Genomic DNA, 20,546 nt, shown 5'->3' on the forward strand with positions numbered 1-20,546 from the left:
AGAAGAGAAATTCAAACCCAACCTCTCAGCACAATCAAGTGAAACAAAATAATACGTTGCACCCGTGTCAATAATATCAATAAACAAAATACCATTAATAAAACACGTACCTCAGATCAATCTGTTTGAGCTAGTAATCTCTAACCCAGTCAAAGCAAAAACATTTCCTCTAAAATGAACCTTCTTTGGCTTCTGACAATTAGTACTAATGTGACACTGTCACCACAGTTATAACAAGTCGGCCCAACACTCTTGCAATTTGCAATACGATGACCTGTCTTTCCATATGTTAAACACCTCATAACATTATTAGCATTCATTATCACGGTGGCCCAATTTGCACACTTGGAACACTTGACAGAAGCATGACTCTCTCCCCCACTTGGCTTTTTTCATCTGAAGCCATCTATTTCCATTTGTCAGCTGGAGCATTATACGGTTTCCCACGATACTGATTCTCCTATTTCTTCTCACTGAGGCTCTTATAGTGAGCAGAACATGCCCTACTTTTCTCATCATATATCCTACACTTACTCACCAACATAGGAAATTGGTGAATCTCTTGATAACTAATACCCTGCTTGATCTCAGGGTGCAGTCCGCTTTCACTATTGATGTACTTCGATCCCTCGGCAGCCGTACCATTGTAGTATGGGCAAAACTTCACCAGCTCTTCGAACTTGGAAGCATACTCAACAACTGTCATATTTCCCTACTTTAGCCTGAGGAACTCAATCTCCTTCTTACTATGCACATCCTTAGAAAAGTACTTCTCTAGGAAATGAACACAGAACACAACTCAAGTAATCTCAATACCAACATCCTCCAATCTCTGACACGCATTATCCCACCAGTCTTTGGCCTCCTCATATAGCATATAAGTACCTAACTGCACCTTCTGAACCTCGGTGCAATCCATCACTCAAAAAATCTTCTCAATTTATCTGAGCCATGTCTGCGCACCCTCTAGATCATATATGCCCTTGAAAGTCAACGACTTGTTTCTTTGAAATTTATCCAGTCCATGAAACTCATCATTATCACCTTGATGATTTTGCTGACCCTACAGCCCCTGAGCCACTGACCCCAAAGCATCAACAATCGTTCAATCGTTTCTTCTACACACCATCAAACAGAAATTAGAAGAAACAACGCATCGACAATGTACAAACACACGTCGCATACTAGGGACAATTACCATGTCAAAAACCTGATTGGATGGACCGACGTGCTCTTATACCAATATGTAACACCCTAAACCCAGAAACTTATTTAAAAAGATTTACACGATAATTTAAGGTGTCACCAACGACAACCCTTCAAAAATACATCAAATCATTTGAAACTACGCAGTAAACAAACATCTCACAGCAACTTCATAAATGAAGTAATAAACTTCAAAACAATAAAATCAACATCAACATAAAGCATAAAGAACTCTCGTTCCTGATGTTACACGATCAGAGCACTAAAAACCACTAATATATAGTAAAGAGATAATAAATAAAACGAAGAGTAGCTCCAACAAGCCACATTCTACATACATAAAAAATGCTCAGTCATGGTTATCTACAAGATGTCCATGGTGGACAATATGAAGTAAAGGGGTGAGAAACAATATTCAATATGAACAGTGTAAAGAATGCAAATGTAAGGAAACGTACAAAACAACACACATTCAATACACAGTCAACATCACCATAGATCTCATACCCATTCATACCAACATGCACATACATATGAAATATGACTCACGATACAACGTGACATTTATGCATGTCGTACCATTATAGACAACATAGGCCCACCTCGCTTCTGAATCCTCACCATAGGACCATAGCATACCAAATCACTATTATCACTATAAGTAACGCTTCGCCGATTCCCATATAGAACCAGCTACTTGCTCTTGAATCCATACCATCAGATCAGAACACACCAAAGTTGGACCGAAGCCCGTACACCATGATGCATGACTATCAACAACATGCATTATCACTAAAATAATCATCATACACTCACCACAATTACGCATAACATTATACTCAATATAAAACAATTGATTGATGCCATGATAATTAATAAACAACACCAAACATCGACACCACACCAAATGTGTATTCACATGACATTCAATCATGTTAAATCATTTAGCATCAATTCATCATTAAGTAAACATAACAATTCACGAAAGCATCCATACATTTCATAACATACATTCCTACAATGAATATACGTTTACAAATCAATTGTATAACCAGGTACATTTCAAATGACACGTCATTTGGACCTACGAAACTAAAGTTATGGCCAAAATCGTTGGACAACGCAACATAGTTCAAAACAACAAATTTTCAAATTTTGGCCTACGCCAATAGATTGACATCAAACGTTTGCATTCTAACTTTCCTAAAAACCACATTTAGAAGCCATTCAATCGATTAATTCAAATTACAATCGATTGACATGTTTTTTTTTTTCAAAAATTGCACGAGTGCAATCAATTGTCATGGAAAGGCAATTGATTGACACTGCATATTTTTCCAAAAAAACCCAGTTTTTCTCCTATTCTTCATCTTTATCTTTCTCAACCCAACATATATCATTCAAACTATGATTTCCACAATCCCAATATCCCATAATTCAATTTGCACGGTAACCATATTATTACAATAACCAAACATCTTATAATCCCTAAATCAATCATAGTTCATGGAAATTTGTCATACAATTAAATCAACAATTTCACCATCAATCATACTCATGATCAAAGCTCCAAACATTCATTAATGACAGAATTTTCATATCCACAAACATGATGATTTACACATGAATTTAGTCACAACAAATCAAATAATCAAAATAGTCAATCACCAATTTCAGATTTGAACACAACAACAACACATTTAAAACATAATTGTACAAGCCTAATGAGAGCAAGAACCTCTCATCTCTACCCTATCATGCAATACACCCATAAAGAAAGTCCATTCTTCCCCTTACTTTAGAATTTCCAGCAACAAGTTCTCTAATAAGAAATTGTTCTTCCCTCCTTAAGCCCTAGACTTATTCTTCTCACTTTTTCTCAAACTCCTATTTTGCACCTACGCTAACTTCTCCAAATTCTCACACTCCTCTATTTATAAATAAAATCTAATTCTTCCATTTAGGTATTACCTTTATTACCCCCAATTTATTCTCCCAAATCTCCTCATTACCCTTTATTCCTCAACTAACTCATATTTTCTCTTTAATTTAATTAATTAAATAATTTCTAAGAGAAAACCACCAATTTTAATTTTAATTTTTAATTTTAATTAAAAATACTAATTATTCTAATTTCTAACTATTGTTCATTATTCTACCAAACACCCATATTCTCACCACACCTTACCAATACCATTACACTTCAATAACACATATAATCACATAATTTATTTTAATTAAAACACCTAATAACCAAATAAATACATAAATAATTCAATTAATCGAATTTGGGGTGTTACAATTGTGATTGCCACCACAAGTAACACCGTTATTTTCACTAGCAACAATATCACATGGATTAAACTTGAGGTCCAGGTACATTTTCTCAGACCCCATGATGAGTGCCATGTGTAGTAGAAAACATAACTATTATAATTTTACAAACCATGGAACCAATAAAACCTTAGTATCTCTGAGAATGTCTTAATCCCTTTCATTATATTATTTCCTCATATATATACTAGAGTCATTTCTCTGTCATATTGTTGTTTAAATGGTTTGCTCCTTTGTTTGTTATAACGACCATAACGACCTACTAAAGTTTGTCTCCTTTTGCTTGTAATGGTCGTGACAATTAGTCTAAACGCTTATCCCCTTGTCCATACCATTCTGATCGACACCATTATAGATAAAATGAATATATCTGTAACAATATTCTGATCGACACCAGTTCACAAAATCGGCAAATACAGACATGTAATACACTAATTTTCACCCATAGAATCCCTTATCATTTGTATTATTTGCATAACATCAAGGTCATCAAATACTTCTGTATATATCCTTATGCTTTTCTAACCCCATAAAAATACAAAAATATATGTCTTGCTTTGCTTGCAAGTTAGGCTTTTGGCATCAAGAAGTTCAAGGGATGGGTAAATCAAAGGCTTAGTGTGATCATAAATATCTCAAGGTGATCAAGAGTCTCCCTCCATCAACAATCAAAGTTTTTACTCACCTCAATTCAAGTTCATCAAGCCACATTCATCTGGCACTCCAAATTAGAGTTTTTGGTCAAAGTCGACTTAATATTGACTCTTTGACCAAAGCATGATCCTATGGCTTGAGGTATGATCCAATATCCCCAAATGTATCATCATAACCCACTCATATAATTCAAATGGCTCAAGAAGTTAGGTTCATTAGCTGATAAAAGTCTTGAACACAACTGATGAAAAGTAAAAAAATGCCTAAAGTCAAAGTTTGACTTTTGATATTTTTGGTCAACTATGGACTTTTCAAGTCAAGGATCATGAAAATATGATCAATGGAGTCATTTGATAAAGTTTAATCAAGAAATTCAAGGTTACTTGCAAAAGGGGCAAAGATGGAGAATTTGGAATTTTTTACTAAGTCCCTAGAAATCATGTCCAAGTGCCCAACTTTCCAAGGCCATAACTTGTAATCCAAGCCACCATTTTATTTGATCTAATGATCAAACTAAAGGTATTGCTTCATACTTCAACTTTGTCCTAGGTGATGAAACCCCCAAAAATGCATGGATGAGGAGATATAGGGCCATGAAGTGGAGGATTTATTTGCTTTTCAAGTGATAAAACACTTGGTGAAATTTTCATCATGTTGGCCTAATCAAATGACCAAATTTATGCCAAATTTTCACCAATATCCCAACTTATTCAAGCAAAATGCTTAACATGAAAGTTGTAGATCATGATTCCATCTTTCCAAAATGTCCAAGAGCAAGAATTTCCCATGCTTGAGCTAAGAGAATCGAATTTGGGAAGACAACATCATGAAGTGGTTCATAGGTCAAGTTACAAGCCCAAGTTGCATTGAAAATCCAAGAAAATATGCAATATCTCCAAGTACAGGTCCTTCTTGCTTCTAAATCTCACTCTAATTAGAAGATTACACACACTTTTGAGCCATTATCCAAGCAACTAAGCCATTACAAATTGAATCATTCCATTTTTGGCATAAAGGCCACACTTCCATTTATGAAAAGTGACTTTAATCCAACAATTAGTACCATTGAGCTCCAAAATGGATTTGGTTCAGATGCACACCAACTTTAAACCACAAGTCAACCCCTATGCTTCAAAAAAAGCAATGCAAAACACTTCATGCACTCCACACTTTTGCCATGTTTCACACTTGGTGTTTTGTGTAAAACCTAACCAAGCAAGCAATCCACCAAAGGACACGAATATTGTATGATATGTGAGACCTCTCAGACCCTCAAGGATCACTATAAATAGAGGATAGGGCTTCAGCTATCCACACACCAAACTTTCCAAGGAAAAGTTCATTCTTGAGAGCTTTTCAACCTTAACATTCACTCTCTCATTTTGCTCGTGCATTCTGCAAACCAAGGGTTCCAATCATCTTCTGGGAACTCATAAGAATTAGGAGAAGCATCAAACAGTAGTTGAAAGTAGTGTTGAAGAGGCATTGAACCTTGCTCCAATAGGTATATTCTTGATTTCGAAACTCACTATACATGCATCATTTTCATTTGATTTCTGAAGTAAACATGTAACATTTTTTGTGTTAAGATTGATCATTAGCCTACATGTCATTTATATTGTTGTCCATGTGAGTTTATGTTGCACGAAACCTAGGGTTTCAAGTCTGGTTTTGGCCTTCGTGCATCCTCATATTTGAGTGTTAGCTGAAACCTATCATACCATTATGTTCCTTCTTCGTTCTGAGCAACTTTTGTCTTTATTTCATGAAAAATTGTTGAGAAATGAAAGAGATATGATTGATAGAAAATCTGGAAAAAATGAAAGAATAAGAAATAAGCGCGAGGTTGATGATGATGTTGAGGTGGCGTTTGAAAATTCAAATGGAACGTGTTTTATAATATATATACTAATGTTTGTGTTTTAATTAACAAATGTATCATCACCCAAGTGGTAAAAGCGCGCGCCTTAAGTCACTTGTAACCAAAGGGTCCGGGGTTTGAATCCCCCTAGCCCTAGCCCCTTTTGTTTTTATTTTTCACCAAGCAGCACATGGAACCCCAAGGGCGTGGATTCGAACCTGGCCAATGCAATGTGTGTATTTTCTTATCACTTGTTATTTTTCACTTTTCTTCACAACTTTAAAAAACCATAATTTCATGATCCCTTAGCATTTTTGATCCATTCCTTTTGCCAGGCGTTCATGAGAATGTCTATTTTATAATGATACAAAAAATCCAAAAAAATATTATTTGTTTCACCACTTTTTGTTTGATATAAAGCATGTACCTTTTAAGGCTCCTAATTGATTCCTTTGGTTTATTTCTTGGTTGTTCTTGATGTTGAAAGTTTGTATGATCATATCACACTCTTTTAAGTGTTGATTGTTATCCTTAACATGTTTAAAATTGATTATTTTTATACCATGTCTAAGTTGATTCACCTTGAAAACATGTTTGAATGAATGGTTAGGAAGTGATTAAGGTTTCCACTTGTTTGTTTCTTATTCATGCCATGATTAGGGTTTAGGTCTAAACTTGTCCCTAACATGTTCTTGCCTCTTGTTTGACTTGTATGTATAGTGATCCACTTAGGGTTTTACTTTTTCCATACCATGTTCATATGATCCATGTTTTGAATATCTTTCTTTTGTCACAACTTTACTTGATAACTATATACCATGATTATGATACTTGTCTTGTGACACTTCACTTGTATTCCATCTCAATTTTGTGATGTTATATCCATGTCCTGTAATTGTTTATCATTGCATTCAAGTATTTCCTTCATAAACTTCCACAATTTTGAATATGTATCTCATACTTGTTCATGTGATATCTCTTGTGATGTTATGTAAACCTTTGTCATATCTTGTTTATGTTCATCATGCCTCAAAAACATGTAGGTAGCTTGTTCATGTCTTACCAATTTATGCATCTAAATCCAAGGGAGAGGATCTTATGTTGGCTTCCTAGTCATGTACTGTTTGTTTGTTTGTTGACTTTGTTTGTCCATTCATGCATTTACCCTAAACAAAACCCTACCCCCTTTTCAAGCTAAAACACCCACACAAACTTTGACTTGCTTTTAGTCAATGGACTTTCAATTACACTTGAAAATGCTTTAGTACGCATGAGGCATTTCAAGCACAAACCTTGACTTACTTTTAGTCAATGGATTCTTCAATTACACTTTCAAAAATGTTTTAGTACACATGAAGCATCTCAAACTCTAACTTTGACTTACCTTTAGTCAAGTAACACTTTCCAAAACACTTTTTACCCCTGTTATTGCCCCATTAAAAAATGCAAACAACTTTTAAACCAAAACATAGATAAATTCAAAAGGTTCCTGTAGAGTACTACAGATGCTTAGGATGCTAATACATTCCCTTTGCATAACCAACCCTCGTACCTTTGATCTCTACTTGCTTTGCTTCTAGTTTTACTATTTGCTATGCATGTTTATTTTTTTGGGTTTATTTTGAATATTTTCCCATTCCCTTGGAAAAATAAAAGTTCGGTGGTGATATCAATGTTTTACAAGTCAAGTTAATCCAATAGCTTGGTCTCTGATTCTCACTGCGACAGATCAAATAATCAACATAATCAATCACCAATTTCAGATTTGGACACAACAACAATACATTCAAAACAAAATTGTACAAGCCTAATGAGAGCAAGAACCTCTCATCTCTACCCTATCATGCAATACACCCATAAAGAAAGTCCATTCTCCCCCTTACTTTAGAATTTCCAGCAACAAGTTCTCTAATCAGAAATAGTTCTTCCCTCCTTAAGCCCTAGACTTGTTCTTCTCACTTTTTCTCAAACTCCTATTTTACACCTACGGTAACTTCTTCAAATTCTCACACTCCTCTATTTATAAATAAAATCTAATTCTTCCATTTAGGTATTACCTTTATTACCCCTAATTTATTCTCCAAAATCTCCTCATTACCCTTTATTCCTCAACTAACTCATATTTTCTTTTTAATTTAATTAATTAAATAATTTCTAACAGAAAATCACCAATTTTAATTTTTAATTTTAATTTTTAATTAAAAATACTAATTATTCTAATTTCTAACTATTGTTCATTATTCTACAAAACACCTATATTCTCACCATAGCTTACCAATACCATTACACTTCAATAGCACATATAATCACATAATTTATTTTAATTAAAACACCTAATAACCAAATAAATACATAAATAATTTAATTAATCAAATTTGGGGTGTTACAACTGTGATTGCCACCACAAGTAACACAATTATTTCCACTAGCAACAATATCACATGGATTGAACTTGAGGTCCAGGTACATTTTCTCGGACCCCATGATGAGTGCCATGTGAGTAGAAAACATAACTATTATAATTTTACAAACCATAGAACCAAGGGTTTGCTCCCTTGTTGGTTATAACGACCATAACGACCTACTGATGTTTGTCTCCTTTTGCTTGTAATGGTCATGACAATTAGTTTAAACACTTATCCCCTTGTCCATACCATTCTGATCGACACCGTTATATAAAATGAATATATCTGTAACATTATTCTGATCGACACCAATTCACAAAATCAACAAATACAAACCGAGACACACACATGCGCGTGCTCGTGCACGCACACACATGTATATAATCCCACAAGCATGATGAATGTAAAAGCAAAGTGTTTTGGAAAAAAAAAAGAACACGGAAACATATATTACACACAATTATAAGGAAAAATGAGCTTTTGATTGTGACAATCGAAAACAAATCAAATTTGTACAATTCATATTGTACTTGCAATTTTAAGTTAACTCATTAAAAGGTAAAATAGGTATATTTGAGTTTGATTTTTATAACTTGCTCCAAAAGTGAGCAGCAAACATAATAAAGATATTCTTATTTTGGGAAATGTGACAAAATTAGAGTTTTTTTTTCAGTTTAAAAAAAAATATTTTTATAGTGTTATATATTTTTATTAAATATTTTTACAATAATAAAAATATAATTTTTTTAAAAGTTAAACCAATCATGTCTTTTTATATAAAGACAATAGTTTTTTTTTCACAAAAATTTACTCTCACTAATAATTTCTTATATTAAGTAATGCCATTCAAAGAATTTAAAAGACGAATAATGAAAATACTAATATAGTTAAAAAATGGTCAACTTTATGAATTTCAATGATGGATATGAATCTCCCCTAAAAAAAGAGAGAGGGCATGAACTTGGTCTTAAATGTATAATATATTTTTAATTTTTAAAAAAATTAATTACAGAAGAAAAAATAAAACAAAATGAAATCTTAAATACATAAGTTATACAAAAGAATTACCCATTAAATAAAATCTTAATTTAGAAGTTAAAAAATTAGAGAAATAATATTTTTTTATAACTAAATTAACATTAATGACTCTTTTAAAAGCGAGAAGATTTAGGACCTTCTTTATTTAGTTTTTAAAATCAATTTTGTGTTTTTTTAAATAGATTAATTAATATGTTTTATTGGTGTAAAAAATTTTACAACGTCAATTCATCATCATCCATTCACATTATTGTATATGTAATTAAAATAAAAGCCAAACTCTTTGTAGCATCCAACGTCTCAGATTAATGACGGTGTAAAATCGTTTCAGTGTATTTCAATTAATATTTTTTTAAAATAAAAATAAAATAAAATTTTGATAGAAACTATTTTCAATTCTCAACTTTAGAAACATTTTAAAAAACTATTTTCAATTTTATTATTTTAAAAGTAAAAAAAAATCAAAACACCATAAACATTTTCTTATTTCGGTTTTTATTTTGTATTTGAAATTGTGGAAAAACACACAAAATTAATCATTTTCATTAATGGCAGAAATAATAACACAGTACCCTAATTCTTGTACTATAATTTTTTACAAACAAGTGAATTTAATGAACATAGACTTATTGTGATATTTTTTAAAACAACAATAACTACCTTTAAAATAATTATCAACCTCAAAGCTTTTCAAACAAAAACAAATTTGTCTTTTCAAACAAAAATAAATTCGTATCATTAAGGATGCGTTATTGCCTCGGTCACATGCACTCTTATTTGATTATAGATGAAATTGCCTATGTCACATACTTGTGTATAATACTAATGGATTGTGGAACATTCTTCATGATTCCTATGTTGTATTTGATTTTTTTTAAAATTATTTTAAAAACAAAATAATAATAATAAATATTAAATAAAAAAATTAAATTATAATATTATTTCATAAAATAGAATTACATAACGATTGGAGAGAATTTTAATGATCCACTCGATTCTAACCCCACCGATTCCACACCTCGGCGCACTTACTTGCCTTCGAGGCCTCCAACGATTTCTCTGAGGTGTTTTGGATTTCCTAGTTTTCGCCTGAGCCAAAGGTGTTCGATGAAAGGTTCCTAAGATATTAGTGTTATCTAATAAATTGTCGAGTAGATGCTGCCGTAATCGAGTTTGATGTCCATGTTGTCGTAGTTGAGTCGTGTTGGTTGGGTTACGCGTGAGCGAGATGCTTGATTGATTTGGGACATTGAGTCATTTTAGAAACAAATCAATGGTTCTTGTGGTGTTTGAAAAGCATGCCTTGGTTGAATGTTTTGGCAGTGTGATGTTTAAGTGTACATTGGTTGAGTGTTATGGTAGGATGTGGTGGTATCATATGCCTCATCGGGGATATGGTAAGATGTGGTGGCAGCATATGATTGTTGGTGGTATGGGCCATGCTCTTGGCTTTGTGTTTGGGTGTGACATGAATTGGTCGCGGTTTTGAGTGTATGTAGTTTCATAATCATGTTTGGTTAGTTGTCATGTATATGCGGTATGATAATGTTGTGGGGTTGGTTGTTAAGTTTGAGTGGGTTGACAATGTTGTTGGGTTTGACAATGTTATGGGGTTGGTTGTTGGACGTATGATCACAAAGTTAGTAGGCGGGGATCGATCAAATACCTCGGGTCAGACACAAATTATGTCGTTGTAACATGATATATACCAATTCATATAATTTCGAGTTGGTCTAACGCCGACTACTAGGAAGATATGATCGACAATTTGCTAGATAACACTAATGTTCCAGGAGCCCCGCACTCAATACATCTGATTCAGGTGAATTCTAGGAGATCTCAAACACCTTAGGAAAATCGTGGGAGGCCTCGAAGACAAGCGAATACGCACGAGAGTATAACCAATGGGCATTATGATCTAGTGAGTCATTAAAATTCTCTTCGATTGTTGTGTAATTCTATATTATAAAATATTATTATAATTTAATTTTTTATTTAACATTTTTTAATTATTATCTTGTTGTTAAAATAATAGCAAAAAAATCAAATACAACATAACATAAGAGATTGGAGGAGCAATGACGCATGCTCTTAAAGCTTACATGCATGCGCCAGCGCCACTGCCATTGATATTACACACAAACATGTGCCACACACAATGACGCATATGTTCAAATTAGAGTGCATGCGCCACAGACAGTGACATATCTTCTAAGCAAAATATTAATAATTATTTTAAGCAAAATGTTAACTTTGTTAAAAACATTTTTTTAAAAATTGTACATTATTTTAATTAAAAATTAATAATTAAATTTTTTATTTTATTTTTTCAACACACTTTTTATTTATAGTTTTTTAATCTCTATTCTTAAAACATATGTTAGCATTATTCTTATTTTAATCCTTATTAATGTTTATTTTGAAAAATGATTTATCAAATATAATTTTTATCTTTTATTCTTCAAACATGTTCGATTTTATTTCTTCTCCTAAAGTTATTGTTAAAATTAAGTTTTAAAAAATAATTTAAAAACTAAAAACCCAAACTCTTGTGTAAGACTAAACTCCTATTATTCAATGGAAAAAATATAAAATCCAGATTAAAAAAACTTATTCCATACCGATTGAAAATACTATTAATATTTATGCATGGACGATGCATCTAATCCAACCACTCACCAATATTACTTTTTTATATTAATTTAAAAAGATATCAATAAATACATATTTTCTATAATTTAATTCAATGCATATTTACAAATGTTTTACATATGATATTGATTTATTAAAAAATTGATTAATATAATAAATATTTGAAATTAATAATTATGCATTGAGTATAATTTCTTTTACACATGCATCTAACTAAATCAAATATATCAAATAATAGTGTTACTTTTATAGATAACTTCTTAAAATACTTTTACAAATATCTGCATGATGTAATTTGATTTGATGGTCAATGCATATCTATTAATCTTAAATAAAATTATAATACATCCGACAAAAATGAAATTATATAAACAAATTTAGATATGTTTTATTCAAATGACAAAAAATAGGATAATAATATATATTTTTTCAATTAAAAAAAAATTGAAAATAAAAAGTCAAAATGATATGATTCCTACAAATAATAACATTTATAACATGCATTTCACACTTTTATTTATTTATTTGTAAAGTTAAAGTTGCTTGATTTGGTTTGAACGTACTTTTTTTTTTTACAAATAGTTTGTATACCCACCTCTACATGTTTAAAAAAAAATCTAAATCAATTTAAATAATTTAAAATCGATTTTGAAATTCAACAAATTATTTTATTAAACATGTGTTTGGTGCTTTAGGGAAGAAAATTAATTTTTATAAAAATGATCTTTTTAAAGTAAGGATGTAAAATGATTTACATTTAAATAAATTTTTGTAAAAATAAATTTAAAATTAAATTAGTTAACTATAGTTTTGTTTCTATTTTTTATAATTCACATAATCTATCCTCATATTAACAATACTATTTATGAGTTTGATTCTATTTAAAATTAGAATTTATAATTTTTTCATATAAATATAATTTTACATCATCATCAAATAAAATTATAACGTTCTGCCATATCATACCAATATTTTAAAATTAAACGTGTAATTTAACGGAATACACGTTTCTGATTAGTTGACAGTGTAAAAATATTTCACACCGTCAGATCATAATCTTTTTTCTCTTCCTATATAACCAAACATCTTATTAACCTATCAAAATCACTTATACACCATTAAAATCAATTTTAAATACTCCAAATATAAAACCAAATTTACACAAATTTGATTCCCATCACCTATTAAAGCCACCCTCTTCTCGTCCAAATCCTACGGCGAAAAGCGTAGCCAGTCATAATAAAAATTCTAAAACGAACGGCTGAGATCTGTCGTGAAACAATATATGGCAAATAGAAAGTCAAAAAGGAGAAAGAAAAAAAATCCGTTAAAAATGGAAAAGAGGAAAAAAGTGGTCCCACAAAAAACAACTTACTAACATAAAACAGCACAAATGAACCTAGCTACGATTCCATCCAAATGAACCCACTTCAGAAACTTGTCTCAACGTATCCTATCTAATTAAATAAATATTTAATTTAAAATTAAATGTTTGTATATAGAAATAAAATTGCAAGTTCCAATAAAATTACTACTACCAAACACTGAATTCCCTCTTCTACAAATTTCATTCACATTCATACGCTACCTTATTCTCCCCCAATTCCATTCAGGTTCATTCTCAATTCTCTTCTTTTTCTCTTCATCTTTTCTTCACATTCCTCATTTTCGTTCTTTCATGCATTCCTTTCCCATGAAACCATCTTCATCGTTTTCTCCTTATTCTTCCCAATCCAACCACTGTTCTTGTCGTTGTTGTTGTTGTTACTGTTTTTGTTACTGTTGTTGTTGCTGAAACTATTCATATCCAAAACCCTAATTTCTGTTAATTGGGTATTATTATCTCTTTCGGTTGATTCATGGATGCTAGTGCGGGTTTATCTCTCGGGTTGAATGCGATTGCGAATGGGAATGCGAATGCTTCCTCGCCATCGCCATCGCCATCTCATACTGGTTCGTCAACTGCTTCACTCAGTGATAGTTCTTTTTCGTTGCATTTGAATTCCAAATCGAACTCTTCTCTGTCATGGCGTTTACTTCATGACAAACAGAACAATGTTGTTGTGAAAAAACAAGAATTAGAAGAGGAGGAGGATGAAGGTGAAAAAAGTGAAACTATTGACTTTATGGGTAGACCTGTGTGTTTGAAGAGGAAAATTGAGGGGTATCATCAACAAGAGGAACAGAGTTTTTCTTTGAAGCGTGTCGCAGTGGATTCTAAGGCTTCGGTGACTTGGGGGAATCAGCCACTCAGTGTTGCTGATCCTGAGATATTCATGATTATGGAGAAGGAGAAGTTGAGACAGTTTAAAGGAATTGAATTGATTGCTTCTGAGAATTTTGTGTGCAGGGCGGTGATGGAAGCGCTTGGTAGTCATTTGACTAATAAATACTCTGAGGGGATGCCGGGTGCGAAATACTATACTGGTAATCAGTACATTGATCAGCTTGAGTTTCTGTGTTGTGAGCGTGCATTGAATGCTTTTGATCTTGATTCGAATAAATGGGGTGTTAATGTTCAGCCTTATTCATGTACTTCTGCGAATTTTGCTGTTTATACTGGTCTTTTAAATCCGGGTGATAGGATTATGGGTTTGGATTCACCTTCTGGTGGACATTTGAGTCATGGTTTTTATACTCATGGTGGGAAGAAGGTTTCTGCAGCTTCTATATTTTTTGAGACTTTGTCTTATAAGGTTAATCCTATGACTGGTTACATTGATTATGATAAGCTTGAGGAGAAAGCCGCGGATTATAGACCTAAAATTCTTATTTGTGGGGGTAGTTCTTATCCTAGAGAATGGGATTATGGAAGGTTTAGGAGGATTGCTGATAAATGTGGAGCTGTTCTGATGTGTGACATGGCTCATATTAGTGGCCTTGTTGCTGCTAAGGTAAACCTTTCAGCTCTCTTATTTTTGTTTTTCTAAGTTATTGTGAATTTTACTTTTGTGAGATTAATGCAGTTTTGATTTTATAGTCTTTGGAGGTTAGATTAGGACCATATGGTTTAGAACTTGTAAGACGTAGTTCCTTTACTCTAACATTTGGATGTAGAACAATTGAAGCTGCGGGTACTATTGACATGTTAGGATTTATTCCTGTCTTGCTATGTATTTGATGAAAGTAGCAAACTGAAATTAGTTTGAATTAATTTTACCTTTAAACGAAGTAGCATATCCTAGCAATATCTCTTGAGACAAGAATATGAATTCCTTAGTTCTAGTAGGTAGGAAACATGGAAAGCAAAATGACCTCTTTTTTCTTCGCTCTTTCCTATCATTACCCGGATCCGGATGTGTTATTATTGGGATCTCGATGTAGTTGCCTTTTGAATAAGAATTCTATATGAAATTGGGTAATCGTTTTTCTTTTATTTTCATTAATCTCCTTCATGAAGCAAACTAATGGCAGAGTGGTTTACTATATACTTGTTTGGTGCAATGTAAATTGCTTAGGTGATTCCAGAAAGATCATAAATTAAGCCCAATGTATATAATTTTAATCTGCTTTCCTGGTATATATAATTTTTTGAAAGGCAAATTTAGTTCTTTGTTAGATATCAATGAAGAGTGGAAATCAAACCTTGCCCCATCGTGACTCCCAACTCCTATATCACACACCCCAACCACCAAGCCATCCTTTTAAGTAACCCTTGGTATTTAGGCATGTTTTGATAAATAATTTAACTTGCTATTTATAGCATAAGCGTTTTTCATGATAAGCACTTATGCATAAGCTATTATGTTAGTAGGCCAACCAATAACATGATAAGAACTTATGTATCAGCTATTTCTTTAACAAAAGATAAAATAAATTTTAATTGTTTTTGTATAAGCTATAAACTATTTTTATAAGCTATTTTGGAGGGCTTATGAACATGTCATAAAATGTTTTTACAAATTTTCACAAACAGTTTCACAGTCACAAGTGCCTATGTTAGTAGATAAGCTCAAATAAGTTGCCCCAAAGTGGTCAATAGTATTGTTAATTGAATTTTTTTTAAGTGTATGATCTATTCTCTTGTTACAGAACCAGCCATCTTGTTTTTTTTATTTTTTATTTTTTATTTTCTTTCATTTTTATTGCTTGTGTCAATTGTACTGTTTTTTTTAGTTATTTGGCTCTTTTGTAAATTTTTTTACCCATATCATGCTTTAATGTTCTTTCAAGTATATTGACATTATCTTTTACAGGAAGTTGCTTGTCCATTTGATTACTGTGATATTGTTACCTCAACAACGCACAAAAGTCTTCGAGGTCCAAGAGGAGGCATTGTCTTTTACAGAAGAGGAACAAAACCATTGAAGAAATGTTTTGTTCTTAATCACGGGGATGATAATAGTACCTATGACTTTGAGGAGAAGATAAACTTTGCTTTATATCCATCGTTACAAGGAGGTCCCCACAATAATCACATTGCTGCTCTTGCCATAGCTTTGAAACAAGTTGCAACCCCAGAGTATAAAGCATACATGCAGCAGGTTAAAAGAAATGCACAGGCATTAGCAACTGCATTGTTGAAAAGAAAATGCAGATTGGTAACGGATGGGACTGACAATCATCTTTTGCTCTGGGATATAACTGCACTCGGCTTAATTGGTATGTTTCTCGATCTGCTTTTGTTTGTTTTTCTTTTCATTTCTTATCTGCTAAAATTATAATCAAATTCAAAGTTAATGTGCTGTATTTTACTCAATAGTAATGATTTATTATTTGGTGAACTGTGGTATGGAATGATGCCAATACAAAAGGGATGTGGTTTCCCCCCAATATATTAAAAGTATATGCTCATTGAACTTCAACTTGTTATGCGTTTTCAATATGAGTTATTAATTTCAAATTAGTATACAACGACAACAATTTATCTTTATCTCAATTGGCTGGCTCAAATAATTAAAGTTAGGGGAAAATAATTAAGAAGTTAGCTTTCTCTAAATTGGCTTGTTTCATTTTTCTACCTTGCAGTTAAAAACTTATAACTCTTTTCCCCTTGAGGATTATGTTCCAAAACATGAGTTTTGACTTCATCGTTTTTTTAACAAATGTTTGCACACCATTATGCCAGCCAAAGACTTTCAAATTTTAAATAAAATGGTTGTATAAATTTTTTGATAATTTTAAATTACTTAGAAGGGATTTATGATTTTGCTAGATCAGGTACTTTGTTGTTCAGGCCACCCTCTTATACTTTTGATGAATAATAAACTCTATAAGTAGGCGTCTCTGTATGGGCTTCCCTGTAACCAGGGCCGGCCCAACCCGTTTAGAGGCCTTAAGCCACTTTTAGAGCGAGGCCTTTAAAATATATTAAAATTTTCTTTTTATGATTATCAAGAGTTGAACAAAAAACCAAGATAGGAGGCCTCTCATTTACCAACTCAACTATGAGAATATATGTAATTATTATGTTATTTTCTATATGTATAACTAAATTGGACTTTTTGAGGCCTTTTTTTTGCCCAAAATTTTGAGGCCTAAAGCCCAACTTAACTTGGGCTGGGCTGGGCTACTTGTAACTCTAGGTTGTGTCATGGATCCCAAATAACTATATAAACTTATAGTTGAGTGTGCTAGATAGATAAATCATGGTTAAATTTTGCCCATGTTGCATGAAGTTCTATCCTAAAATTGTTATGAGAAGTTTCCTATTACAAATTCAAAGTAATTTTTTTTTTGCACATCTGTCCCCATATTTTTTCTATAGAAGTATGGTTTACAAGATTGGAGTTATCCATACAAGAGACAAGTAGGTGGCATGAAGCAAGAAAAGAAGAAATAGATTGTGTCCCGGCCTCTGTTGTTTTAATTTTGAATAGTATAGATGCTAATATATATTTTTGTTAAAAATTTTAAATTCAAGTTTGCATGGTGTGTTTGTGTCTGTTACTCATGATTTCATATATTCCTTCCCTTATAAATTTGTACTTAAAGCTGACTTGAGCATGCTCTATCTATCATGTTATTTTGTTTATACAGACAGAAACTATGAGAAAGTCTGCGAGGCGTGTCACATCACTCTCAATAAGTGTGCTATTTATGGTTCTATTTCTTCTGGAGGAGTGAGAATTGGTGAGTACCTCTCCTATAGTTCATCTGAAGTCAAATAGTTCCAATTTTACTTTAATTTTTTGTTAATTATGTTTGCAAGTGCCGTAAATATCTGTTTTTACTATTTAGTTTAGCATTTACATGTCCATGTTTAGCTTGAGACTGTTTCATACGAACAAGTATCTAATCCAAAGTCTATCGATTCCATTTAAGATCCAGCACTCTCATATTTAGCAATTGGTAATCTCTTATTATCTCGGAATTGATGTAAAGAATGGAAATCTGTATGATGCTTGCAGCCTACCCAATTACTTGCTCTAATTCCAGTTTGTTAGAAGGAAAATGAGTTTTAGGAAACTTTTGGGGGAAGTGAAGAGAGCAAGATATATGAGAAAGCTACTATTTCTAATTGAGAGAATGCTATGCTTTTGTTTTTGGGCTTGATTTGCAAATGAGAGGCTCCCCTTTCATTGGCTTCAAGAGTTCTGAACACTCATCTAAAATGACACACCTCTCAACTCTTCACTCAATGCTGCATCTGCCATCTTCTGACAACATCTGTTCCCATCTAGATTTGTTTTTAGAGCATAACACATTTATGCAAAATGGATCTAACACTTGATTAGTCCAATGGCGCTAGTCAAATTTATATTCCAACTGTCTTATTTATTCTTGGACTTCAAACAATTTTAGTGCTTAAACAAAAATTACCATTGGGTCTTCTGAATGCCCTTGTGTTTTTTTTTGTTTTACTCAAAAACCTTTATTTTATTCGTATTCAGGCACTCCTGCAATGACATCACGAGGCTGTTTAGAGGAAGATTTTGATGCCATAGCCGATTTTCTTCTGAGGGCAGCTCAGATTACCAGCATTATACAGAGGGAACATGGTAAATCATGCAAGGATTTTCTCAAGGGTCTTCAGAATAATAAAGATATTTTTGACCTCAGAAATCGGGTTGAAACATTTGGTTCCCAGTTTGAAATGCCAGGATTCAATATTTGATTTCAATATTATAAAGCAGGCACCATCCATTCATGCGTCCCTGATATTATTAGTTTATTACTATGATATACTTCTTTTTGCCTACCATGTTTTGAATTACTTTTCCATGGTAGCTCATTAGATTTGGTTCTTACTCTTATATTTATCAAGTTAGCTTCTGTAAACTAAATATGCAGACCATACACCAAACTCTGCAATTTTCCGGTTATTATTTAGCGACAGTACAGATTATTCAAATTCTATGCAGTTCTCATCAGTCACAACTTTTGTGGCTACCCTTTTGTTTATGAAGAAACATCAACAAAATTAAATAAGTGTTACTATTGAGTGGTCACATCGATGTGTAGTTTAAGTGAACATGAGATTATTTTATAGTCATCAGTGACTCTGTTTATATGCTTGTTCCTGTTTATGGAGCCTAATACTTGAGGTTATTGCCACCAGCATCATACCATATATAACCAAACTTTATACTTTATAGAACACTTTCTTGTAATTAAGAAGCAGTCTTAGTTTGTACATTACAGTGCTTTAACTGCTGGTAACAGCTGTTGAACAAGCAGCAACAGAAGCAGCAGACATTTCTTACCTACGGCATGATGCATTATATTACTCTTTCTCTTTTGTCTGTATGTTTGCACTTTCTGTATTATTTTATTGTTTGATTTTAAAGCCTTTACTTATACTGAACCCTCATAAGGAGGCAAGGCATGAATTTGCGGCAAGGGACAAAAAGCATGAGATACGGTTAGAATTAAGAAAGTGACCTCTGAAATTTTTGTGATATATATAAATATATTTATATTTAAAACACTCCAAAACCCCAAAAAGTGGAGGTTGAAGAATTTTGAAACAGAACAAAATTTTGAGTGATAGACAGAAAGAGAGAGAGACTTGTCAGGCAAAGGGAGAATGTGGTGAGAGGAAGTTTTGATGATCATAGTTTCCTATTGCTTTCAAATTGAACCATATCAGACAAAAGCTTTGCCAAGAGGAAAAGAAAAACTGCCTTTGGAGTTAAAGCAGTTCAGGAATCTCAGATACAACAGTTCAAAGCATCCCTTTCCATTATTCTTTCTGAACTAAAACTAGAATGAATGATTAGTCATTTTCTTTGCCAAAAACCATCACCCTCTTTCATGTTTCAAATCCAATGTTAACCAACAAAGAGAGAGAGAGAGAAAAAAAAACAATCAATCACTGCCATAGAGAAAAAAGAATTTTAAATTTCACCCATATGACACTATTCTCCCATGATGGCACCAGTGTTTGCCTTGTTATGTCCAAGATCATGTGCCTTTTTTAACTTTCTTTTTTTCCTTCCACTTTTTTAGTTACT

General features: G+C 32.5%; 1 protein-coding gene across 1 annotated transcript; it reads left to right on the forward strand.

Annotated features, from left to right (window-relative positions):
* The first annotated feature begins 13,673 nt into the window (after window positions 1-13,673).
* On the forward strand, window positions 13,674-19,541 carry LOC127084151 (serine hydroxymethyltransferase 7). The gene is made up of 4 exons (XM_051024551.1): window positions 13,674-15,044; window positions 16,347-16,752; window positions 18,130-18,222; window positions 18,984-19,541. Exons 1-4 carry the CDS (start codon window positions 14,010-14,012, stop codon window positions 19,205-19,207), a joined length of 1,758 nt encoding a protein of 585 aa, XP_050880508.1. The 5' UTR covers window positions 13,674-14,009; the 3' UTR covers window positions 19,208-19,541.
* The last annotated feature ends 1,005 nt before the right edge of the window (window positions 19,542-20,546 follow it).

This window comes from Lathyrus oleraceus, chromosome 5 (genome assembly GCF_024323335.1).
Source record: "Lathyrus oleraceus cultivar Zhongwan6 chromosome 5, CAAS_Psat_ZW6_1.0, whole genome shotgun sequence".
NCBI classification, from domain to species: Eukaryota; Viridiplantae; Streptophyta; class Magnoliopsida; order Fabales; family Fabaceae; genus Lathyrus; species Lathyrus oleraceus.